This window comes from Pseudorca crassidens, chromosome 14 (assembly GCF_039906515.1).
Source record: "Pseudorca crassidens isolate mPseCra1 chromosome 14, mPseCra1.hap1, whole genome shotgun sequence".
Taxonomy (NCBI): Eukaryota; Metazoa; Chordata; class Mammalia; order Artiodactyla; family Delphinidae; genus Pseudorca; species Pseudorca crassidens.
Genome location: NC_090309.1, coordinates 37,943,299 through 37,970,130, shown reverse-complemented (window position 1 = coordinate 37,970,130; position 26,832 = coordinate 37,943,299). Strand labels below are relative to the sequence as shown.

Sequence of the window (26,832 nt, the reverse complement as noted above, 5' to 3'; positions counted from 1 at the left end):
CAGGATGAATAAATGAGAGGGCCCATGGGATTTCCCAACATTGTTCCAATTTTAATGTCGTTCCTTGTGCAGAAGATGACTAAGGCAAAATAGGAACTGAAACTTTTCCTTTTCTCCGATACCCTGTCAGACAGGAAGTATCTTCCTTGCTAGTTCTGCTCTGACCATGTTTCTTCCTATTGCTTTTATAATTTTTTCCTTCTCATTTTCTTCAATAAGCTCATACCAGAGAGGTGTGCTTTCTCTTTAAGAAACTAAGAAATGATTCCCATGATATTCAGATGGTTCTTCAAATTGGTTTCTCTTAACCTTATGTTGAGTACTTGATTAGAAGTGAAATGGAACTGGGAAAAGAAAGAGAAAATTTTACCAGATGACATCATTAAGCAAAACAAAACTTAAGCAACCACAAGAATCCGAGTTTCATTCACTCAGTAGATCAAAAATATGCGAGTGCCTCCTATATATGCCAAGTACACAGATGGGGATACAATGGTGAATGATGCAGGCATGTATTGGTAGAACATGCGTAGAATACGGCCGAAAATCTCATCTCAGAGAAGTGGAGATATTGGTTAAGACAGATGACTGCTTCCTAGAAGAGGCAGTTTAGTAGCCATAAAGAAGAGAAATATTATATCATACATCATGTATTGACCGATACATCATGGTCTCATGTATTGAAGAACTGGTGCAGTAAATAACTGTGAATGAGCTATTTTATAATGGTGATCGCAGCAATTTAATTGAATTCAGTATTCTCACTGGCTAAGGAAACTCCCCCCCAGATCATGTGATTATTATGACATCTGGGGAGAAGTGAAAAGTAAAGGCATGCAGGATCAGTACTAGAAATCAACATTGGGTGATACGTTCAATCCATCAGGCAGCCAAGACTGATCCCATGAAATCATCAGGAGACATGGGAGACAGCAGGTGCTAAACACTACAATCCAGAGAGGCAACAAAGTATTATGACCCCTGGAGTGAATTCTAGGGTTGAAGCAAATATTTAAAGTATCAATATTATAAACCATTCCTCTGGAGGCCCAGTGAATTTGCATCAGGATGAGACCCAATACCTCCCTCAACCCTGCCCCACAATCCAATCCATGGGATAAATTCTGGAGAAACTCATAACTATAGACAGACAAACAATTTTACATTGAGGAAATCTATAATGAAAGGTAGGGTCACTGATCATTTTAACAGATAACCTGCTGGAAGAGAGATAACATGTTTTCTGTAATTTATTCCTTCATTCAGCAAACATTTTTTTTTTTTCGCGGTACGCGGGCCTCTCACTGTTGTGGCCTCTCCCGTTGCGGAGCATAGGCTCTGGACACGCAGGCCCAGCGGCCATGGCTTACGGGCCCAGCTGCTCCGCTGCATATGGGATCTTCCTGGACCGGGGCACGAACCCGTGTCCCCTGCATCAGCAGGTGGACTCTCAACCACGGTGCCACCAGGGAAGCCCTCAGCAAACATTACTGGGTATAGAGGGAAATCATGCCTGACTAATCCATTAAAGTAGAGAGACAAAAGTGAATGTAGTTAAGACAAGAATAAGAAAAAAACATTTAATTGACTCACTATAGGGAATTGACTAAGGAAAAGAAACAAAAGAACAAGAAACAAACAGGTATTTTTTTCTAGATAGAGAAGTGCTAACAATGGGGTTTCCCAAAGATTTCTGTGATGTTATTCAACATATGGAACAGATACATTCCTGGAAATTTGCCTGCTAAATCTATTTCAAATTACAAAATCTCATTTTCTCACTTATTCTCATTATAAAATGAGTGATGCTACAGTTTAATTCCTAATGTAATTTTAAATCCAGCTCTTTTATATATATGTGTATATATATAATAATTACATAAAATAAGCGATTGTTCTTAGAAAATACAATATTTTATGAAATGCACGAAAGAACATGGTACAAAGGTAAATCTTGTATTTGCCAGTAGTTTTAAGGATTTAAAGGATAAAAACAGTGGTAAGAAGTGAACAGGACAGCACATTACTTTTGTACAAAATCTTATAATTTACAGAGGACTTTAATACACACCATCTCTATAATTCATATGAAATGCCAGTACAACTCTGGTACATAGTAAGTACGTAAGTTAAAAAATAATAGTAACAAGGTTAATCCTCATACTAATTCACAATCAGAAGGGTAAAGTAACTAACCAAAGGTCTCATAATTAGTGGAGAAGTAGAGACCAAGGCATAGGACAAATCCTATGTCCCCCCACAACCGGCCCGCCTAGAAACTAATATCCTTTAACTCTCACTCAGTTGATTTCCATGCAGTAGCCCATCTGGTTTTCTTCTCTCCAGCTTCTTCTTCAACCTAAATCAGCTTCCCTCTAAACCAGTGGTTCTCAAGTGTGGGGATGATTTTGGCCAGCAGGGGACATCTGGCAATGTCTGGTGACACTGTGGTTGTTGCAACTGTATATGTCAGCCAGTTCCATTGAGGCTCACCTGAACAAATCACCTGTAAATGAGTTGCTGTGGAGGCAAAGGTGTTGTCCATGTTCCAACAAGCAGATGATTTGGAAGCTTCTCAAAATCTAATCAACACTTTTCTCTTAAAGAAAAGGTAACAAATGAGGACCAGGTCAAATATTTTAAATGGAGTGGCGAGCAGTGCACAGTTCAGATCAGAGCCTGGAGGAAGCCTGTACCAAATGTCTGTAACTCTGTTCAGGGATATGACTCTGATAACTAATGCCAGTTGTCAAGAAAGAAAAAGCCCAAGGGCAAGTCAGAGCCCTAACCATAGCCTGATAGAAATATCCTGTAAGAACATCTCCTTGCTTTTGTTCTAATTCTCGGTTCACCAATCAGCCTTCTTATCTATAATTTAGTCCCTTGAGTAATTCATCCATCAGGTGGGGGGCACTGAAGCTATGAATATATATTTGATAACCCAGGAGTTCAGAGTAAAGAGGAGAGGGCTTAGAATTAGGCCTTGAGGAACCCTAACATTCAAGGACAGGGGAAAGAAGCATAGGCCTGAAAAGGACACAGAGAAGAATGCTGGAGAGGCAGGAAGAATATTAGAAGAGCAAAGTGTCATCGAGAACTAACAGAAAAAAGTATTTTAAGAACACTGGAGTGGTCGGTACTGTTGAATCCTCCTGTGTATTTTAGATGATGCTTTAAAAAAAAAAGTCTATTGGATTTAGTAATACAGAGGGTTTTTTGTAATCTCAGTGTAAAAGGTTTTCAGTGTAATCAGGAGAAAAGTATAGCTGAAGTTGGTTAAATGCTGAGTGAGCAACAGAGAAATGGAGACCCCAAACAGAAATTCTTTTGAGAAATTTGATTCTGAAGGAAAGGGATAAGATATGGTGGTACCTGAGATGAATACTAATTGTGTTTATTTGATTGAGTAGAAAAGAGTAGAGCCTATTTAAGTTGACCAGAAATCTCAAGGAATTCCAAATAGCCAAAACAATTTTGAAAAAGAAGAAAGTTCTCACACTTCCTGATTTCAAGACATATTATAAAGCCACAATAATCAAAATAGTGCGGTACTATCAAAAGACAGATCTACAAGCCAATGGAACAGAATAGAGAGCCCAGAAATATACCCTCACAAATATGATCTTCAAATGATCTTCAACAAGAGCCAAGATCACTCAATAGGGAAAGAACAGTCTCTTCAACAAATGGTGCTGGGAAAACTGGATATCCACATGCAAACAGTGAAGATGGACCCTTACCTTACACCATACACAAAAATTAACTCAAAATGGATTAAAGACCTGGACTCAGACCCAAAACCATAAAACTCCTTGAAGAAACCATAGGGGAAAAGCTTCATAACGTTGGATTTGAAAATGATTTCTTAGATATGACACTAAAAGCAAAAATAGACAAATGTGACTACATAAAACTTTTGTGCATCAGAGGACACAATTAACAGAGTGAAAAGGCAACCTACAGAGTGGGAGAAAGTATTTGCAAATCATGTATCTGACAAGAGATTAATATCCAAAATATACTTTTTTAAACTCCTATAACTCAACAACAACAAAAAAATCAAAAAACCCAATTAACAAATGGGCAAAGGACTTGAATGGACATTTCTCCAAAGATGATATACAAATGGCCAACAAGCATATGAAAAGATGCTCAACATCACTAATCTTTAGAAAAATGCATACCAAAACCACAATGAGATATCACCTCACACCCACAAAATAGCAACTATCAAAAAAAAAAGAACACAGGGCTTCTCTGGTGGCGCAGTGGTTGAGAGTCCGCCTGCTGATGCAGGGAACACAGCTTCGTGCCCCGGTCCAGGAAGATCCCACGTGCCGTGGAGCGGCTGGGCCTGTGAGCCATGGCCGCTGAGCCGGTGCGTCCGGAGCCTGCGCTCCACAACGGGAGAGGCCACAACAGTGAGAGGCCCGCATACCGCAAAAAAATAAAATAAAATAAAATAAAAAATAACAAGTGTTGGTGAAGATGTGGAGAAACTGGAACCCTTCTGTACTGTTGGAGGGGCTGTAAAATGGTTCAGCTATGAAAAACAGGAGGTTCCTCAAAAAATTAAAAATAAAACTATCATCTAATTCAGCAATCCCATTTGTGGGTATATAAGCAAAAGAAATGAAAGCAGGGTCTTCGAGAGCTATTTGTACACCCATGTTCACAGCAGCACTATTCACAACAGCCAAGAGAAGGAAACAATCCACATGCTCATCAACAGATGAATGGATAAACATAATGTGGTAAATACATCCGGTGGAATATTATTCAGCGTTAAAAAGGAAGACAATTCTGTCACATGCTACAACATGGATGAACCATGAGGACATTATGCTAAGTGAAATAAGCTAGTCACAGAAGGACAAATACTGCATGGTTCCACTTACATGAGGTAGCTAAAATAGTCAAACTCATAGAAGCAGAGAGTAGAATGATGGTTGCCAGGGGCTGGGGGTAGGGGTAAACGGAGTTGTCATTTAAAGGGTAGAGTTTCAGTTTTGCAAACTGAAAAAGTTCTGGACATGTTTCACAACAATGTGAATATACTTAACACTACCAAACCGTACAGTTAAAGATGTGTTAAGACGGTAAATTTTATGTGTTTTTTACAATAAAATATTTGTTTAATTAAAAAGTTTCAAGTTTGGGACTTCCCTGGCGGTCTGGCGGTTAAGACTGCGCTCCCAATGTAGGGGGCCCAGGTTTGATCCCTGGTCAGGGAACTAGACGCCACGTGCCGCAACTAAGACCCAACACAGCCAAATAAATAAATAAACATTAAAAAATTTTTTTAAAGTTTATTGGAAAGGTCCAGTTGACAGAAAGGATTATTTTTAAAAAGCAGGCATCTGTGGCAAAAACTCTTTCTAAGCATTTTAAGTATGTTAACTTACTTAATTCTTATAATAAACCTATGAGTTAGGTATTTTTATATTCATTTTATAGTTACGTGCACTCTGGCACAAACAGGTGAAGTAACTTCCCCAAAGTCACACGGCTAATAAGCCAAGATTTGATACCAAGAAGAATGGAGCAGTTTGCACTTTCCACCAGTAAGAGAAGGGACAATCATGTGGGGTTCTGAGGGAATGGGATCCAAGTCTATGCCAGAGGCTCCCAAACTTTCTCGGTTCATGGCACCCTCTGTGTCTCAGAAATTTTTATGGCTCCCCTAGTCCAAAAGAAATAACAGAATTCAAACAATTTAAGTATTTATATCCCAACAACTTGGTAGCCATTTGAAAACATAAGACACAGAGATTGAAAGAAAAATATATTTAATTCCTAAATAACCACATTACTTACTAATGGGATGTGTGCACTATTAGAAGTTGGGCACTACACAACTTCTCAAACCTTGGAATCAGACTGGAAACCCTTACCCTCATTGTGTTCTATGTTAATTCTTGTGTGGTACTTACTTGCTTTTTTATCACAGCAAGCTCTAAAAAACCAGCTTCATAGAGATATGACCTCCCCCAAAGGAATTTAGTGTGTTTTAATGTTGAAAATCTGCTCTACCTGGAGCTACTTGTTTGTGTAGAATCCAGCAGAAGTCTTGTGTTTTTCTTGAAATTTTAAAATATCCTGCAGGACTCCTGTGAATTCACTGTAATTCCCAGGGTGTATCAGTGCACAGTTTGAGAACTGTGGGTCTAGGTGGGATGCTTGGCTTTAAACAGGAGTAAAGATTATTCCTCTATTATGGCAGAAGGATGGATACAGATAGAGATTTATATGTTTGGCACATAGTGTTAACTGAGATCTCACAATTCAACCTAGGATTCTACCTAGACCAAGGGGACTACCAAATGATAGGTACTTCACTGTGGAAAGCCACTGTGAATATTTTACATTCAACACTATTTTATAAGAAGCATAGTTGCAGCTGCCTTTAATTTCAGTCACTTAAGTAGTATAAATGCTAACCTAATAGTTTTATTTTTTAACTTTATTTTTTAAAATAAGGGGTATAAATCACAATTTGGCAAAAGCACTTGATGTGTTTTCTCTACCAGCTATTTTGGCATATCTATAACACAATATTCTCAAATATCATGAATGTAAAGTTGCTGGGTTCTCACACCCAACCATATATACTAAGTATATATGTACATTTCTAATTGGCACATTCCAAACTGTGCATCTAATACAAAGTTCTAAGTTTGAAGTCATATTTTAAGTTTTTATATAAAAATTAAGTACAAGGACGAAAATATAATGCACTAAAAGTCTTCTCATTAGCTAGCTATCGATGTAAAACTTTACTCTCCCTTTATAAAGTACATACATGTCTGGCATGTGTTTGTTTCCATTTTGTAAAATACACAAGAAAATCAATGAGAGTCATTAGATTATTCAGATTTTGAACTCATTTAGCTTTAAACATATTTACTATTAACTGTAACTGGATATATGGAGGAAATTCATAGTCCTGAACTGGCTTCCTTTGTGGCAAAATACCTTGAAGCTTCCAAAACATTATTAGACCCAAATGCCAAGGGCAGAGGCAGGGAATTATGAGTTTCTTCAAAGAAATGTTTTTAAATGAAAACAATTAATAAAAGAGAAAGGACCATTTATGAAAAGAACAGGAAGGAAATGCTGATTGATGACACAAAGACACATTATTATGAAGAAGATAAAAATTTTGTGTCATAACCGTGTTCTAAAACTGGGTCCATATATTACTGTATATTTAAGAGTAAATAGTTAATGTACTGATGAATTATCATAGGTCATCAAACTTTGGATTGAATTAGTCAAGATACAATGTAAATTTTCTATTTTTCCTGGAAAGGAATGATTTTTTTTCCCTAAAAGAGTAATTATTAGGGCATGATATTAAACTGGCTAGCTGAACATTAAGATTACTCAGGTATAGTACTGTGTGTATGCAAACATACAGATACGCATTCTTACTCTTAATATAAACCTTTGTGGGGGTGATGGCCATGGGCATGCATCACTCAGAGCTCCTTCAGGAGGAACGAATGCTGGGAACACAGCTGACTGACCAAGACCAAATATTCCCTAGGTGGCTACTAGCCAATGGCTGAGCATGGTGTGGTACTAGTCCAACGGGGGACTCCTCTAATGAGCAACTTTGACTCAGGGACTCTCCTGTGGCTGAAATTTTCTGAGCACCATGCTGCAGCCTGAGGCTCCTTATACCCAGTCCTTTCTCCTCATCGCTCAGGGCTCAGACCAGCATCACAGTCAAAAGGCTCTCCTGCCTGCTTCCTTCCCCTTTATCTTTCACATCTCCCCATAAATCACTTGCTGTTCTAGCACTATCTTGACATCTGCTTCTCAGAAGCACTCTGGGCATGTTTAAAAAGTATTTCAGGGCTTCCCTGGTGGCGCAGTGGTTGAGAGTCCGCCTGCCGATGCAGGGGACACGGGTTCGTGCCCCGGTCCGGGAAGATCCCACATGCCGCAGAGCGGCTGGGCCTGTGAGCCATGGCCGCTGAGCCTGCGCGTCCAGAGCCTGTGCTCCGCAACGGGAGAGGCCACAACAGTGAGAGGCCCGCATACCACAAAAAAAAAAAAAAAAAAAGTATTTCAATTAAAGAAATACACATATAAATTGTTAAAATGTCAAAGAATACTTGGAATTAAAGCAGCTGTTTACTGTCTTATCCCACCACAGCCTCTCATCCCACTTTCAAATGTAACCATTTCAACTCTTGGTAATTTCTCCTGGTTCTACCATCATATTTCTAAATATGTTGTGTCACTTAGAACTGCATTCAGGTGCATGTAATAGAAACCTTAAAAAAAAAAAGTCATTACTTAACCGAATGGAAGTTTGTTCTTCCTCACAGAACAAGAAATATGGCCTTAAGCAGTCCACGGCTGAAAAGACAGCTCCATGACATCAACAGGTACCAGAAACCTACTTTTCATCCCCTTTCCCTTTATTAAGTGGCTTTTGATTAACATTACTCCAGCAATTAATTCTTCCCTTTTCTGCATCGACTGTACTACTCCCATTAGCTTACCAACAGGAATAGATGTTATTCCTTGCATCTAAAACAAGAAACAAAAACCTCTTTTTTTATTTTTTTGCGGTACGCGGGCCTCTCCCGTTGCAGAGCACAGGCTCCGGAGACGCAGGCTCAGCCGCCATGGCTCACGGGCCCAGCTGCTATGCAGCATGTGGGATCTTCCTGGACCGGGGCACGAACCCGTGTCCCCTGCATTGGCAGGCGGACTCTCAACCACTGCGCCACCAGGGAAGTCCCAAAAACCTCTTTTAACCTCACCTCTCTCTCAAGCTCCTGACCTATTTCTCCATTTTCCTTTATAAAGTAATCCCTTCTGATGTTGTAAAGCCCTAATTTCTCTCCTCCTATTTTCCCTTAACTACATTCCAGTCAGGCTTCTGCCCATGCCATCTGTTGAGCCTGCTCTAATCTAGGTCACGAATGACCTCCATGCTACTCCATCCGATAGTCAATCTCAGGCAACTGTTACTGGTATGCTACATACCAGCAACACTCAACTTTCTTCCTGAAACCTAGTTTCCAGGGCACCACATTCCCTTCAGTGTGCTCTACCTCTCTGGCTACTCCTTATTCGTCTCCTTTCTCCATCTCTCCCTTTCTCTCTCTCCAATCCCCAATGCTGGAGCACCCCAGAGCTCCGCCCTTCTGCCTCCTCTAGTTCTCTATCTACACTCACCCCCTTGGTGATCTTCACTGATTTCTTGGCTTCAATACCATCTCTGTTGCTGCCTCCCAAATTTCTCTCTCCAGCCCAGGCCCTTCTCTAAACTACACATTCCTATAACCAATTGTCTACTGACTTCTCTACTTGAATATCTAATAGGCATTTCAAACACTGACGTCAAAAACTGAGCTCCTGATATTGCCCTCAAAAATGTCTCTTCTCAGTCTTCGCCATCTCAGTAAATGGCCATTCTTCCAGTTGCTCAGAACTTTCTCCTATATTCCACATCTGATCCATCAGCAGAATCTGGCCACTTCTCACCACTTAACCGCTCCATGCGTTCAAAACCACCGTTATGGCTGTTCACCTGGACTATGGTAGCAGCCTTCTAACTGATTGCCCTGATTTGATCTTCATTTCCTTCAATGTGTTCGCATCACAATACCTAGAGTTATCCAATTAAAAAGTAAATCAGATCAAGCTCCTCCTCGGCTCAAAAGCCCCGAAGGGTTTCCCATCTCACTTAGAGTAAAAGCCAAGTCCTTCAAAGGCCTGGAAGGCCCTTATATAACTAGTGCCTCATTTTCTCTCTGATCTTAATTCCTACTACTCTTCTCCTTGCTCATCCCACTCCAATCAGATAAACTCTGATGTTTTTCAAACATGCCACGTATACTTCCATCTCAGGGCCTCTGTACCTGCCTGGAACTCTCTTCTCCAGATACCTTCCACGGCTTGCTCCTTTATGTCTTAATCACACGAGGTTTTTACTGGTCACCAGATATCAGGCCCATCCTGCCCTACCATCCCCCACAAATACTTCCTATTTTTCTTGCTTTATTTTTCTCTTAACAGTTATTACTTTCTTACATACTCTAAATTTTACTTATCGATCCCTTCTTGACTGTCTACCCTAATAAAACTTAAGCTACAGGGGAACAGGAATAATCGTCATTTTTGTCTGTTTTATTCACTGGCATCCCTAGCAATGAGAATTCTATTTGGCATATACTAGGCACTATATATATATATGCCTTGAGTGAAAGAACGGTCAAAAGCAGGGCCCGGTCCCTTCAGGAATATTTCAGATCCAGACTGGAAGCGCAGAAGCTGAAAAGCCACATCCCAATTGAGTCTGGTGTGACATTATACATATATATAAAATAAGTACATGTATTTTATGTAAAAATACATTTAAAGTATGCAATATTCCTACAATATTTTGCTTTTTTAGAGGAATTTCAAACGCCTCAGCCTGGGGAAGACATATTTTTGGATAGGGGCAGTGGTCTATGGAGAATAATACCACTAGTTTGAACAACCTACTCTGCCCTCATAGCAGGCAGTGAATGGCAGGGCTTTGTGGAGCCACTGGAAGCCCTAGGCAACAGGAAGAGTCAGTAAAACAGTGCAATACTTATTTAAAATTCTGATATTTTGCTCATTATAGGTCTTCTGAGGGGCATTAATTCTGATTTTTAAATGCTGTACAAAAATATGACTTAAAAAAAGTAAGCTTTCTTGTAAGTCCTACCAGGAACCTCTGCTTACTTTGGCCAGAACTGCCTCATTTTGCCACTCTGAACAATAGGGTCTGTTCATAAAGAAAAATGGATACTGGACAAGCAACTAGCAATGTCTTCCATATGTTATTTCTTGATTTAGTCATTACCTACTGATTTTTTTTCAGTAAAATTTAATTATCCTATATCTTTTATTATCTTATTAAATATTATTATTAATTCTCCTAGATCAGACTAGATATCAGATCTATCAGTTCCTTTTCTTCCCTCCCTCCAATATCCCTAGGAGAACCTTCTGTCCCCTGCCCCAATTTGGACCAGCTGCCACCTAGGCCTAAGGCACAGTCATCCTAAGATTTCTCTTCCTTTCTTTCCTGTGTAAGATCCTCTGTTTCCTGGATCCTAAGAAATCTTGCTTCTTGGTTCACTCTACTGCTTTAGGGCAGCACATCTTCCAATAACTTCCTGAGAAAAAGTCCATGGCAGGTAGGTAAGATTTTTTGAGAGCTAACTAGCTTGAAAATGTCCTTGCTTGAAAGACAATTTAGAATTCTAGACACAGAATTCTAGGCTAAAAGCTCTTCCCTTCAGAATTTTGAAGGCATGATTCCACAGTCTTCTAACTCCTTGTATTGCTGTTGAGAAGTCTGATTCCCATTCTTTTCTATGTACCTTATTTTTCTTTTTCTTACTGCAAAAGCTTTCTGGATCTTCTCTTTATCTTTGGTTTTCTAAAATTCACAAAATATGTCTTGGTATTAGTCTTTTTTTCAACCACTGGGTCCTTTCAAACTGGAAACAAACATCCTCCAGTTATGGGAAATTTTCTTCTATTATATTTTGTTTGTTTGTTTCTTCCCTCCTGTTTTCTATCATTAGTAAGATATTGGACCTTCTGGCCTGATGCTCTAATCTTCTTATCTTCTATTGCCTATTGTTCACTATGTCCTTTAGTACACTCTGTTCTGCATTATAGGGATATTTTAACTTTATTGTTCAATTCTTCTATTAATTCTTCTATCTATGCTGTCATATTTTTAAAATTCATTTTTATTTTTATTTATTTTTGGCTGCGTTGGGTCTTTGTTGCTGTGCGTGGGCCTTCTCTAGTTGCGGCGAGCAGGGGCTACTCTTCGTTGCGGTGCACGGGCTTCCCACTGCAGTGGCTTCTCTTGTTACGGAGCACGGGCTCTAGGCACGTGGGCTTCAGTAGTTGTGGCACACAGGCTCAGTAGTTGTGGCTCACGGGCTCTAGAGCACAGACTCAGTAGTTGTGGCACGTGGGCTTAGCTGCTCCGCAGCATGTGAGATCTTCCTGGACTAGGGCTCAAACCCGTGTCCCCTGCATTGGCAGGTGGATGTCTTAACCACTGTGCCACCAGGGAAGCCCCTATGCTGTCATATTTTTAATTCTCAAGAGCTCCTTTCCTTTTTCCTGAGTATTCCTTTTTCAAAAATAGCATCCTATTCTTGTTTCAAAGATGCAAGAACTTCTCTTATTTCTCTGTGGGGATTAATTTTAATTCCTTGAATTTAGCTCTGTTTATTGTACTGTCCCTGATTCTTTTTCTTTTCTGTTTGTTTTAGCCTCAGACTCATAGATCTTAGAATTACAGATGGAGATTTCCTTGAAAGTACTGTGGATCTCTGGCTCCCTGGTTATATTTATTTTTTTAAAAGATCTTTATTGGAGTATAATTGCTTCACAACACTGTGTTAGTTTCTTTTGTACAACAAAGTCAATCAGCCATATGCATACATATATCCCCATATTCCCTCCCTCTTGAGCCCCCTCCCACCCTCCCTATCCCACCCCTCTAGGTTGTCGCAAAGCATCGAGCTGATCTCCCTGTGCTATGCAGCTGCTTCCCACTAGCTATCTATTTTACATTGGGTAGTGTATATATGTCGATGCTACTCTCACTTCACCCCAGCTTCCCCCTCCCCCCCTCAGTGTCCTCAAGTCCATTCTCTATGTCTACGTCTTTATTCCTGCCTGGCCACTAGGTTCATCAGTACTATTATTTTTTTAGATTCCACATATATGCGTTAGCAGACGGTATTTGTTTTTCTCTTTCTGACTTACTTCACTTTGTATGACAGACTCTAGGTCCATCCACCTCACTACAAATAACTCAATTTCGTTTTTTTTATGGCTGAGTAATATTCCATTGTATATATGTGCCATATCTTTTTTATCCATTCATCTGTTGGACATTTAGGTTGCTTCCATGTCCTGGCTATTGTAAACAGTGCTGCAATGAACACTGTGGTACATGTCTCTTTTTGAATTATGATTTTCTCAGGGTATATGCCCAGTAGTGGGAGTGCTGGGTCATATGGTAGTTCTATTTTTTGTTTTCTAAGGAACCCCCATGCTGCTCTCCATAGTGGTTGTACCAATTTACATTCCCATCCCTGGTTATATTTAAAAGTGAGTCTCCAAAAAATTGATTGGAAGCTTGGTGTGTACAAGGAGGCTTGTTAACTTGGGCTTCACTGTAAGGAGATTTGTTGGCACATCTATATTTTCAAAGGGAACTACCAAATATCAGTATGCATAGGCTTTGCTCTGGGAGTAATAATCTATTTTGTCAGAGAAGGGTCTTCTAAATAAGTTACATTGAGATATAGCCTCGGTGCTGGAGCGGGTAAGGAGTTGGGGAAGATCTCACCATTCCAGATACAGACTCTTACTTAATCCCCTTATTTTCAGTCTAGCCACCTTACTTCTGCTCTGTGCTTAGAATCTTCAAGTCCAGAAACCCCCTAGTTTGGTGTTTCCAGAAAATAATTATCCCATTTCATTTGTTCTTTGTAGAAACCACCTCTGGTTTTCATGTTTTAGCCTACATCCCACTGCCAGGCTAATCTCTGTGCTTTCTCTAAATTCTTATTACCTTTTTAACTTGGTGTCATACAACTTAGCACTCACTAGTGTCCTAGTGATTTTACATGTCTGTTTCCCTTGACTAGGTTATACTGGCAACTCAGCCCACACTTCACACATCTTTAGTGTCTCCTGCAATGGTGGCAGTCAGTAAATACTGTGTGATGGGTTTTGTATAAATAATATGCTATTACTAATAGTTGTAACTTAAAACCATGGTTTGTCAATTATTATTTTATGAGGAAATCGAAACTCATTTTCACACAGTTTGGTGAAAGATCAGGTAACGATGCTATTCATTATACAACTGAGGAAGTTATAATAAAATAAGTTCCTTAAGGTCACAGTTTATCTGTGATATGCTTGGAAAATAATCTCTACTTTTACATAGCCTGTCAAGTAATTCATTACAAGAATTTAAAAAGAAAACTATCTTTTCTTGGCATTTTAAAATTGTATCTGGAAATGTCAAATAAGTATAGAAAGAAATCAGGGTAAAGATGACTATATCATACTTTTATGCTCAAATGTACATATATGATTCAAATAATTTAATCTAAAATCAATATATATGAAGTTACATCTATCTTAATGATAATATTGCTTTTAACTAATTATGCAGTAATCTGCAAATATGAATGTGACTTGAAGCACAATTTAAGGAATTAAAATATTCCACCACAGCAGTGTACAATTTAATAGTAGCTTAATGCTGAAACTATTATTCCCTAAGAATAGTTTGGAAAATGGTTTAAGAAATTCAAAGCAGAAAATTATTAAATACTTTCTCATAATAAAATAATTTAGGAGATCAAAAAAACAGTGAGAAATATATGTGATACACTTTTAATTCATTTCAAACTAGTAACAGGTACAGTCTGAAAAACCAACTTCAAAAGAAAGTTTTCATATAGAACATATGTATAGGTAAGTCTTGATTTATAAACTGTTCTGAATTTACAAATGGAATTATTTTTTAAATGGTACAATTTACAGGTCATTGAATCACTGAATCAACAACATGAATTAAGCTTTGATACTGATGATAACCTATCAAAAAAAAACCCTTGTTATTCAACAGAGGGAAAAATCCAGGCTCAGATTGCATCCTCTGAAATTCTTTATGTTGTTGTAGTTGCATCACTAATTCCTGAACAACTGAACCTTTCGAAGAAATAAGGATCCCTTAAAAAGAAGACAACCAAGATAAATTCCATATAGCCTAAAGTTGCCCCTTTTTGAGGGGGGGATAAAAGATTTACATTAGTTAAGGAGTGGCACAGTCAAAAACTGAAGAGTCTAACTATGTTAGCACCAAGATACTGAGGAACTTTTTTCACTTCTTTTCTAAGAATTAGAGAACTTTACGTTGTGATCAATGGCTGCCATTTTAGGGTTAAATATATGGGGGAAATTACTAATAGAAATGAAAGCATATGTTACCTTTAGAGTTACCACACTGGATGATGTACAAAAGGGGGACCCTATGGGAGCCTGTAGAGATGATTTACTGATTTTGCAGCTAACAAAAGGTTAAGGGGATCCTTACGAAAATTTAGCTTGAGCACCAAATTTTTAATTTTCTGTCATATTAGAGATCTTTAAGAATAACACACATATTCATATTTTTAGAAGACCTAGCTAATAGTCCTGTCTAGAAACTGTGGTAGTGGATGGATAACGTTAGGAGGTCTTTCAAAGGCCCTAAAGATATGGGGAATAACCTGGACCTGTGGACACGGTGGAGGTCAAGTTATCTTGTTGAAATATATCACATCAAGAATGTGCTGGTAGTAAAAGGTCTATTTAAGGCATATCTTATCAATCATAGAAATAAAGCACAAAATATGACAGAACATAATGATAAGCTCCAGTGGAAATGTTAAACACAGACTCATTGGTACAACAGCCTATGAAATCAGTATTTTCAGTTTCCTATAAATTACGGAAGTAATTTTGTATATATTCTATCACACAAATTCCTTTTCTGAGTTGAATTAATTCAATAGTGAGGAATATCCATCTTCATACTCTCCCATACATACATGCACACAAACCTGCTTATTAAATCAAAATGCAATAAAGTCTATTTAAAACGGATTGCGTACTGAGATGCTCCACTGCATATTTTCAGATGCCTGACATGTTCCAACTTACCTGTGCAACAGTAAGGGTGAGGCCATGAGACACACCTCTTACTATAGGTGGTAGGCTTCCCCTGCAGTCAAATAATTTTGAACCAGCTTTTAAAGTGAGTAATGGCATTGAGAAGTACAATTTGAGTTGTACTAAGTTTAAAACTTTCTGGAGTATATTTTGTATTCAAGTTTTAAAGTCTGATTAAAATTTTTATGAAAACAAATTATGAATTTTTAAATAAGTCCATCCTTTTCAATAGTATCCTAAGTCTAATTTAAGAAGTACTATGGTTCTAAAAAAGAAACGAAATTGAGTTATTTGTAGTGAGGTGGATGGACCTAGAGTCTGTCATACAGACTGAAGAAAGTCAGAAAGAGAAAAACAAATACCATATGCTAACACATATATATGGAATCTAAAAAAAAAAAAAAAGCTCATGAAGAACCTAGGGGCAAGACGGAATAAAGACACAGACCTACTAGAGAATGGACTTGAGGACATGTGGAGGGGGAAGGGTAAGCTGGGACAAAGTGAGAGAGTGGTAGTGTATATATGGACATATATACACTACCAAACGTAAAATAGATAGCTAGTGGGAAGCAGTAGCATAGCACAGGCAGATCAGCTCGGTGCTTTGTGACCAGCTAGAAGGGTGGGATAGGGAGGGTGGGAGGGAGATGAAAGGGGAAGGAGATATGGGGATATACGTATAACTGATGCACTTTGTTATAAAGCAGAAACTAACACACCATTGTAAAGCAATTATACTCCAATAAAAATGTTAAAAAAAAAAGAAGTATTATGGTTCTAAAAATATTAATTCAACCTTGTAAACAGTCTCTGGAAAATAATAATTATGACAGTTGAGGAGGTAACTAAAGTCACTTTCATGAATAAAGGTAGACTAGTTTAAACAAAAAATGAGCACAAACCAGAGTCCACTAAAATGAGATCTATATTCAAATAGTAGATTAACACAAGTTTATAATCACTACAAATTCAATGTGGTAGATTTATGGATAGAGCCATGGGTCTAAACTTCAAACAAGAGTAGTTAGACCTAAAATTCGTGAATCACATTGTAAGCAAGTAAGAATTTAAATTGATACAGGATATTTAATTCCATAAAACAGTTATAATTATTAGTACTGATGTAACTTCAACTACATGTAGGAGTAGAATATTACTAATGATTCGTTTTATCATAAGCGAGTAAAATTTTTCTAGGCAAATAGCATTTTTTAAGCCTACTGACACAGCTGAGATATTTGTCCATTATTTTATGATCAACGGACAAGTGATTATTATGTCCTGAATCTAGACCCATTCAACATGTAGCTCACCTTGTCCAGGCTCTAATAGTGCTGTACAGAAGAACTTTCTGTGATGGAAATGCTCTGTATATATATTGTCCATATAATAACATGTGGCTACTGAGCACTTAAAATGTGGGTAGTGCAACTGAGGAATTGAATTTTTAATTTTAATTAGTTTAAATTTATATTTAAATAGCCACAGGTGACTACCAGCTACCATATTAAACAGTACAGTTTAGAAGGTTCAAAAAGTAAGAGCAAATGTCTTGTTTTGTTAGGTCTAACTCTAGTCTGCTTGTTGATTTCCATAAGCATGGTGTTCACAAGTGCTTACAAGAGTGGTCAAAATACCTTTTGTCCTATGGTTTTACCTTCATTCATAAATATGATTAAGTCTATGACAAACAAAAAATACCATCTGAAAAGACTGTTACTAGTGCTTATAGTGTCAGTACAACTATACTGATTAATGAGGTAGCCTGAGTCAATCTGTCTAATGTTAGTTCTAGAATGACTAGAATTCAAACTATGAAATACCTGTTCCTAAAAAGTTTTTGTCCATTACCTATCATAACACAAGAATACCAATTACTGCATAGTTTTCAGCTCCACTGGTTAAACACTGCGAAAGCATGTCAAACCTTTTTACCTGACAGACATATTTGTTCTTCCATTTGCTCAGCACACACTGACTATTTTGCATCAGCTCCTGAAGGAAACAGAAAAAGAGAGTGCAGTTGGCTATACACATTGTCGTTACCAGTTAAAGTGCTTCTGATTTGCAAGCAAAAAAAAAGATCAGCATGCCTCACAAAGATGCAACTGTTTTGGAACTCCTCACTGGACAAAAGCAAAGCTATCATCACCAGGAGAGTTGATCCTTTATGAAAATTAAAGCTGTTGAAAGATGTTTTAAAACAGATTTGTTTGTTGCCATTTTTGAAACTTCTGGAAAGATACCTCCAACTCCTTGAGTGAGTCTCGAAGTTTTTCTGGGCGTCTGTTTTTGAGCGTCCATGGAAAATCTCGTGCTGGCAAACAAAACGTGTACTACAGTTAGTTAAACATGGTTTAAAAAGGAAACTCTGCTTAGCAATGTGCCTTAGGAGATTAAAATAAAACACCTCCTTAACTGAAAGGAAGTAGGCTTCACTTCCATCATCAAATGACAGTTTTTGAAAGGCTCTGTCATAAAAACAGGATTTTTACCACAAAACAATCTCCCTGATCAAAATTTTATGATGACAACTAACAAGGCTCGGAGAATCCCTGGGAAAGTTTCCTAGGCCTGTGAATCTAGCACTTAACAGTAAATGACCCACTCTTTACCACCGAAGTAACATTTTCATATAAATAAAGAGTCAATCTGAAAGAAATTCCAAACTGTGCAAGTAGCCTTATCAGATCTGAAAATTCCTATGAGTAAATGAATATAGTGAGGAAAGAAATAAAATTTAAAAAATAACACAGAGAAAATGAATTTAAAATTAAGCATCACACATTTAAACTAAGGACAAATTTGAGGGAAATCCAAGTTTTAACAGATTAGACACTAACAGTGCTCTTTTCTATTTAAAATAATTCTCTTTAAAATCTACACCACAATTCAATAATGATAAGCCTTTGTTTTGTTTTAAATTAAAAGATAAAATTATTTAGTAGAGTCTCAATGTTAGCCTAAGACAAACTAAAAATAGTTCTGTTTAAAAGAATTAACAGAATATTAAATTCATTATAATGATATCTATTTCATCACAAAAACGAATTCATCTCTGAATTCTCCTAAATAATAATTCTAAATGCGTGTGTACATGTGTTTTGTGTGTATGTACATATAATATACTGTATATATAGGCATTTAAATTTTTATAGAATTGCTATTATCTTATTAAAGCAAATTAATGACATTCTATAAACATAATTTATGATGTGCAGAGCATATGTAAAAAGTTTTAAATCTCGGTTGCAGGTACTAATACAGTATTTTTAAAAATTAAATGTTAGCTTGATCATTTAAAATGAGAATAAGTAGGATATTCAGCTCCACCTATATTCCAAATAAAAGTCATATTTTAACCACATTATACTGTACCCATATTACATATATAACACGTTTATATATTTGAAAACAGGAAAGACTAAAGAGAATAAAATGCTAATACTGATAATTACAAATCTTATTCTCTTACAATGGGTAAAACATATTAATAATTTAGGCATAATATGGATAATAAAATGTTATCAGAATTTAAGCATGGCACACTTTTTAAATATATTAAATAATATAAATATGGTTCAATAAGAAAGTTTGTGTTTACAGAAGCATATATCTCACCAAACAATGGACAGAGATTTCAATGGTCTAAACGAAAAATTCCTAACAATATAATTCTTATTCACGTTTATGTACCTAAACAATGGGAATTTATAAGAAATTTGTAAGGAATAACATTTTCTATTTGTGCAGAAAGTTTAAAATATGTTTTAAGACTGAATTTTCAGGGATATTAAAATTCCACTTTTATAATAATTCCAAAAAATATAAAGTAAAACTTACATTCTGCCAGCTTCTGCTTTTCTTCTAAGTTACCATGCTCTGTTGCTGATATTGTGGCAGCGGAGAGATGTTAAAAAAAAAAAAAGTGGAAATTATTTTTATTATAATACTTTGTATTTTTATATGTGCATAAATAATTATTTATACATGCTATTGAGATTAATAAAATATGCTAAACTTTAAAAAAGGCAGTTGAAAAATGCCATAATTTGGATGTTTTCATTTCATAGAAGATTTCCTAAATTCGTAGTGAAAAGGCTTACAAAGCACAACAGGTGGGCCAATATCCTGAGTTCGCAATCTCATCAGATAGGGAACAGAACTGCAACTGAGCCCAGAACAGAAGCTGCTTCAGTCTGTCATCAGAACCATGAAGTCAGCCTATTAGCCACCAAGCTAAGCACACAGGATGCCCACACAAGCCTCACTTCAACAGAGACCAAAACAGGAAGTAACTCTAGCTAGAAAGACCTTTTGGCCCATCATGAAACTTCTGGGATTAACAGGATTAATCAGATAAAGAAAATTGATCACTCACTCAGAAATGCCTATTTCAGATATCAGGTGAGGATCCGGGAGGCCAGCATCAGTGGGACCCATGCATTAACAATGCCCTCTACTGGGACACTGATAAATAAACGAGAATAGACTGTCCAGTTATCAGTCTAATCAGCAGTAAAATGAAAATTTTCAGATTCTGCTATAGCATTTTCTCAATATTGCTTTATTTTATATAGAATAGATATCAACCTCAGCATTTTTCTGAAGAACTGGAGTAACCTTTCTTGAAATTCTAGAATTCATCTAAGACTCATAAAAACAGAGTTTTCAAGTCAGTATTTTATAGTTTAGAATAAAAAGTTTATAAAAATCACTTTAGTAGAACAGATACTTTACCTGGTGGCTCTTTCTTGTCATAATACTGGTAGATCCCGATGTCTCTATCTGTAGAAAGGAAGAAATGACATTAGATTATGGTAAAAAGTTATGGAGAATAAGAAGCCAACCCATACTGTACGGCAGGGTCAGTAGGGCAGGGAGGAGGGCAGAAACAATCTCTTTATGTTACTGGAAATAAAATACTTCAAAAGTATGTGGACATGGGTTTATCTATTCTAGGGATATTCAGGAACTGGATAGTTTATCAGTCCAGTTAGGAAAGAAATAACACAAAACTAGAATGGCATGAGGAAAGAAGTGATAAAGAACTGACGCCAAGGAAGACCAACTTTTTTCTCTCATGCTTCCTCTGATATTTTTCACAGGGTGCTACCAAAAGAAACTACCACTAAGCAAGGCGAAATGAAATCAGTGGATAGAATTCTGAGCTGTGGCTTTCTCTTCTCTAATTTAACTCGAGTCTAGTAGGGTATTTGGGAGAAATCTGCAGAAAAGAAAGGTTTAGAGGAAGGTGCGGATAAATTATCTGAAGCTTGTTTAGATTCAAAAACCTTCCAAACCATTCCAATTCGGATGCTCTGCTGGGGTTACAAAAGCAAAGCTAGGCTTCCAAGATGCTGAGAGTGATTTGACCATGGAATCCGTTCCTGCAGTTGAATTACAGGAGAACAAAATAATTGTGTCCACTTTCTTCCTATCTGTGAATAGTGAAATATTTCTTTCTTTGAAATAACATTTGTTTCCTTCCATGCAAAATAATTCTAGTTACTAACAAAAGGATACAACTATTTCTAAAGAAATGGAAGCAGTGCAGGCTGCCCCCTAGTGACTGATTGCTCCAAACTTTCTCAAACTGAATGATAAAACTTCCTCAAAAAAGCTATAATTAACTTTTCAAATAGTTTTTCAAAACAGTCAATCATGCGTACTTACTGAAGCTCTATTTTATTCATCATGCCACTAATTGGGACATATAATTTAAAGAATGCAGTTTATTTCTGTTGGTTATATTGAAGATACCTAATAAGGAGTGCCAGGGAAAGGTCATGAGTATGGCTCCTAGGGTACTGATAATATTTTATTTCTTTACCTGGGTGAAGATTTTATGGGTGTGTTCACTTTTTGATAGTTCAAAACATATCTTTATAATCTTTACACTTTTCAATATACATGTAATACTTTTAATAAAAAGATTCTTAAAAAATCCAAGAACCATATGCATTATGTACACAGGCCATATCCTGTGTACATAAAGAATATGTGTACATAATGAATATTCCATGCATCCAAGTATTACAGCTCTAGAATAGAACTATGAGGATAATAAGGGGTCCTGAATTCTATGCACAAGTCTGACCTACTGCATCTGGCCCAGAGTGGGGCTCTTAAAACCGAAGCAGGAATAGAAAGGCATCCACATAAGACCCACGTCCCATGGAGTGCCTGAGCCTAAGCTAGATGAGGAAGGTGTCCACAGGGAAAGTCAGTCTGACATAGTATGTCAGAACCCTAGCAGGGTGAGAAGCACCATTCATAGGAGCAATGGCCTCGTCTTGGGTGTTAGAGGCTGAATAAAGTGAGGAGGACATCCACATACAGGGGCAGCCCAACATAGTGTGTCAGAACGTACACGGGGTGAGAAGGACATCCATGCAGGGAAGGGAACTGTCATAGAGACAGAAGACTGTCTGCATACAGGGTGATTTTAAGTAAATAAAATAAAGATATGGAAGCGTCAGCTTTCCCAGTGAGAGAGAAGTACAAATATAAAAAGAGGGAACATTAGAATGAACCCTGTGGTGATAGATTAGAATTTGAGGTACTGGTATGAACTCATGGTTTTCGATATATTGAGATACAGAAGTGAATGTGTGCAAGTATGTGTGTATGCGTACATACATACATTCCCTAAGCTCTGGCCACTGAGAGTACCTGGGAGCAGTGATACTCCAAGAGCAATGAGTGCACCTAAAGCACACCTTGGCTTCTAGATACTATTCTCCTCTAAAAGGAACCAAGCTCCTTTGAGAATTGGCTGATTCCAGCACTGAGGAAGGGAAAGTATAATAAGAGCCTGAAAGATCTGTTGTGCCAGAAGGAATGGAAATGCTCAAATATTGACAGGGACATGGCACAAAGACAGAGAAGCCAGCTTGCAAGGGGTCCCACTGGCCACATCAGGGACAACTTAAACATCAAAATAAATAATGGTACTAATGGATTAAAATCATTGACTAAAACAGTACCTGAGCCCACAGGGATAAAATAAATTAAAAATATATTTAAAGTTTAATGAGGAATAAGATATTCACATATTTTCAAGGTATCTCCCTTACAAAATACTAATTAATTCCAAAGAAGAAAGTAACTTTGCAGTGGAGAAACCTAGCAGACATCACCTTAACCAAGTGATCATGAACATCATCAATAAAGACACGAATTGAAATTGTGCACTGCCTGTTAGGATGCATTGAGAATACAGCATCACTTCTGGAATATTCCCACCAGATATGCATAATTTGAACCTACTTATGAGGAAACTTCAATGATCTAAATTTAGGGACATACTACAAAATGAGTGGTAAAAAAATCTTCAAAAGTGTTAAAGTCACAAAAGTTAAAAAATAAATTAAAAAAAATTAAAAGGATGAAAGATTTGTTCCAGAATTAAAGAGCATAAAGAGACATGATAACTAAATGTAACATGTCTTTTTTTCTTCTTTTTTTTATGTAAGAAGTGGATTTATTTAGAGAGAAACACACTCCACAGACAGTGTGGGCCATCTCAGAAGGTGAGAAAGGCACCAGGGTATGGGGTTGTCAGTTTTTATAGGGGTGGGTAATCTCATAGGCTCGTGAGTGGGAGGCTTATTGCAGCTATTTCAGGAAGGGGTGGGGATTTCCAGGAATTGGGCCACCACCCACTTTTTTGATCCTTATGGTTGGTCTTGGAACTGTCATGACGCCTGTGGGCGTGTCATTTAGCATGCTGATGTGTTACAGTGAGGTATACTGAGGCTTAAGGTCTAGTGGAAGTCGACATGTCCACCATCTTGGACCCATTTGGTTCTAATCAGTTTATGTCATGTCCTCGGGCTATGTCATTCTTTCAAAGGTTGTGCCCTGCCTCCTTCCCTCCTGTTTCATTCCCCCCTCAGATATTTTACTCCCATATTCTTATGAGAGCAGAAGGGCAATCGTCCGTCTTCTGTAACTGCTTCAGAGCTGAGTGGGGGGTGTCGACCCTGCCTGTCAGGGAGTAAAAATCTCTGGATGCCTGATCTAGGGGCCCCAGAGGCAGGACAGCTCCTTGTTTTAAGTCAGTATGGGCTGTAATCCTCACATAGCCATCATATTGGTGTGGAACTGTTGTAACTGCTTCCATAGCCTTTCTATGAATCTTGATGATGAAGCACTTTTTGTAAAAGCATCAGAGTACAAAAATATCTATAAATGACCAAAGACTTAAAAGCCATGGTTAAACATCTGATTATAGTGTAATCAATAAAGAAACTTGGTTATAATAACCACAATTCCAAATGATTACATTTAACTTAACATACCAAATAATCCTAGTTAAATATTTCTCTTTAAGATACCTCAGGGGACCTCTAAGGTACCCCAAAGTTAGCTGGAAATCAAAAGAAACAATTAAAATTTGATATTTGGGAAGTTTGTCAAAAAGTTTTAAAACACTTGGTCAAATAAGATCATAGGTCACTGTGAGACAATACTTATTCCTTAACCAAAGTTACAAAAGATCTCAAAAGCAAATACAAGTCACTTAAAGGCAAAGAAACTCACAATCTGTTGTCAAAAGCAGAATTTCAAGAATACTTTGGAGGGAGAAACCAAACCCAGCCTTGTTCTAGCCCATTCCTAACAAAATCCATTTACCCATCTAAATTCAATCCAGTCTTAGAAAATCCTGATCACACATAACTCTTTTCAGTATTTTTCATTCTTCACACCTTCTTTTACTAAAAAAACCCAAGTAATTCTGAACGAGAACCATTTGCTATAAAAAATGACACTGGAGGAACAACTGGTGAAACTCTGAGTATTAGATGGTAGTACTATTATCATTGTTAATTTCTTGATTTTGATGGTTATATAGATGATGTGGGACAACACATTTTCTATAGGAAATACACACTAAAGTATTTGGGGGTGGTGAGGCATCAGATCTGAAACTTACTCTAAAATGGTTCAAGAAAAAAAATTCTCTGTACTAACAAGTTTTCTGTAAAAGTTTGTGATTACTTCAAATTAGAATAGCATTTATCAAAAAGACAAGAAATAACAAGTGTTGGCGAGGATGTGGGGAATAGGGAACTCTTCAGCACTGCTGGTGGGAATGCAAATCGGTGCACTCACTATGGAAAACAGTATGGAGGTTTCTCAAAAATAGAACTATCATGTGATGCAGCAACTTCACCTCTGGGTATTTATCCAAAGAACATGAAAACACTAATTCAAAAAGATATAGGTACCATTATTTCATGTTCGTTGCAGAATTATCTACAATAGCCAAGATCTAAGTGTCCATCGATGGATGAATGGATAAAGAAGACGTGGTATATATATACAATGTAATACTACTAAGCCATCAGAAGAATGAAATCCTACCATTTGTGACATCTTGAATGGACCTTGAGGGCGTTATGCTAAGTGAAATAAGTCAGAGAAAGACAAATGCCATATGACTTCACTTATATGCAGAATCTTAAAAACAAACAAACAAAACACAAGCTCAAAGATACAGGGAACAGATTGGTTGTCAGAGTCAGGAGGGTGAAGGGGAAGGTGGGTGAAATGGGTGAAGGGGGTCAAAAGGTACAAACTTCCAGTTATAAAATAAACAAGTCATGGGGATATCATGTACAGCATGGAGACTATAGTTAATAATAAAAAAAAAAGCTGTGCCCTAAAGAAGAAGTATGACTGCACACGGGTTCAAAGAGAAGAATGCCCCCAGCAGGGAGAATAGATAGCTCTGCTGAAGATCCAGTTGGGGCAGAAGATCTTACTGCCCCCCTGGGGCCTTTGTGCACTACTGTCTTTGGTCAGAGCATTCATTTCCTTTTTTCTATCATATTTATACATATTTCAATATAATTTGGTTTCTTGATTATAAAAGTAATATGTTCACTGTATAAAATTGAGAAAATAAGGAAAGAACAAAAAAGTTTAATTTCCGGTATTTCCACTCTTTGGAGACAGCTATTAACAACATTTTGTTGTCTCTCAGAGTTTTTCTCTGAATGTATATTACTAAATAAAAGTCTTATGCTGAAAATGATGTTTAACATTTTTGGTTTTAAATTGTTTTAATTATTGGATAAATATAAAAGATTATATGTAATGTTTAAAAACAAAACACAAGAATATATGTAAAATTAAAAAATACACAAATCTAAAAAAAAGAACTTTTATTATATAAGTTCCAGGTGTACAGGATTAAAATTCAACATCTTACACACTACAAAGTGATCACCACCACAAGTCTAGTTACCATACATCACCATACAGTTGCCCCTTTCAGCCATTTCACCCAACCCCTAATCCCCTTCCTCTCTGGTAACCACTAATCTGATCTCTGTATCTATGAGTTTGCTATTGTTTTATTTTGTTCATTCCTTTGTTAATGTTTTTTAGATTCCACTGAAGAGTAAAAATTACAGGGTATTTGTCTTTTTCCATCTGATTTATTTCATTGAACAAAATACCTTCAAGGTTCATCCATGTTGCTGCACGAGGCAAGATTTCATTCTTTTTTAGGGTATTATTCCATTGTATAAATATAACACATCATCTATATGCATTCATCCATCAATGGACACTCAGGTTGTTTCCATGTCTTGGCTATGGTAAATAATGCTGCAATGAACATGGGGGTGCATATATCTTTTCAAATTACTGTTCTCATGTTCTTTGGATAAATACCCGGAAGTGGAATAGTTGGGTCATATGGTAGCTCTACTCTTAATTTTTTGAGGAATCTCCATATTGTTTTCCATAGTGGCTATACAAATTTATAGTTCCAACAACAGTGTGTAAGGTTCCCTTTTCTCTACAGCCTCTCCAATAAATGTTACTTCTTGTTTTTTTGATAATAGCCGTTTTAACAGGTGTGAGGTGGTATCTCATTGTGGTTTTGATTTGCATTTCCCTATTATTAGTGATGTTGAACATCTTTTCATGTGCCTGTTGGCCATCTGTATGTCTTCTTTGGAAAAATGTCTATTCTGATCCTCTGCCCATTTTTAATCAGTTTTTGTTGTTGTTGTTGTTATTGAGTTTATATGTTGGACTTATCAG

The 26,832-nt window shown here is 37.2% G+C and overlaps 1 protein-coding gene across 1 annotated transcript in view; it reads right to left on the bottom strand.

The window, feature by feature from the left end:
• The window catches only part of WDPCP (WD repeat containing planar cell polarity effector), a 255,317-nt gene that overhangs the window by 126,823 nt on the left and 101,662 nt on the right, over positions 1-26,832 (bottom strand). The window contains exons 5-8 of the mRNA XM_067703850.1: positions 20,509-20,556; positions 19,612-19,656; positions 18,015-18,085; positions 17,704-17,763 (exon numbers count right to left, since the gene is read on the bottom strand). Coding sequence (XP_067559951.1) covers positions 17,704-17,763; positions 18,015-18,085; positions 19,612-19,656; positions 20,509-20,556 — 224 coding nt within the window. The remainder of the gene's footprint in view (positions 1-17,703; positions 17,764-18,014; positions 18,086-19,611; positions 19,657-20,508; positions 20,557-26,832) is intronic.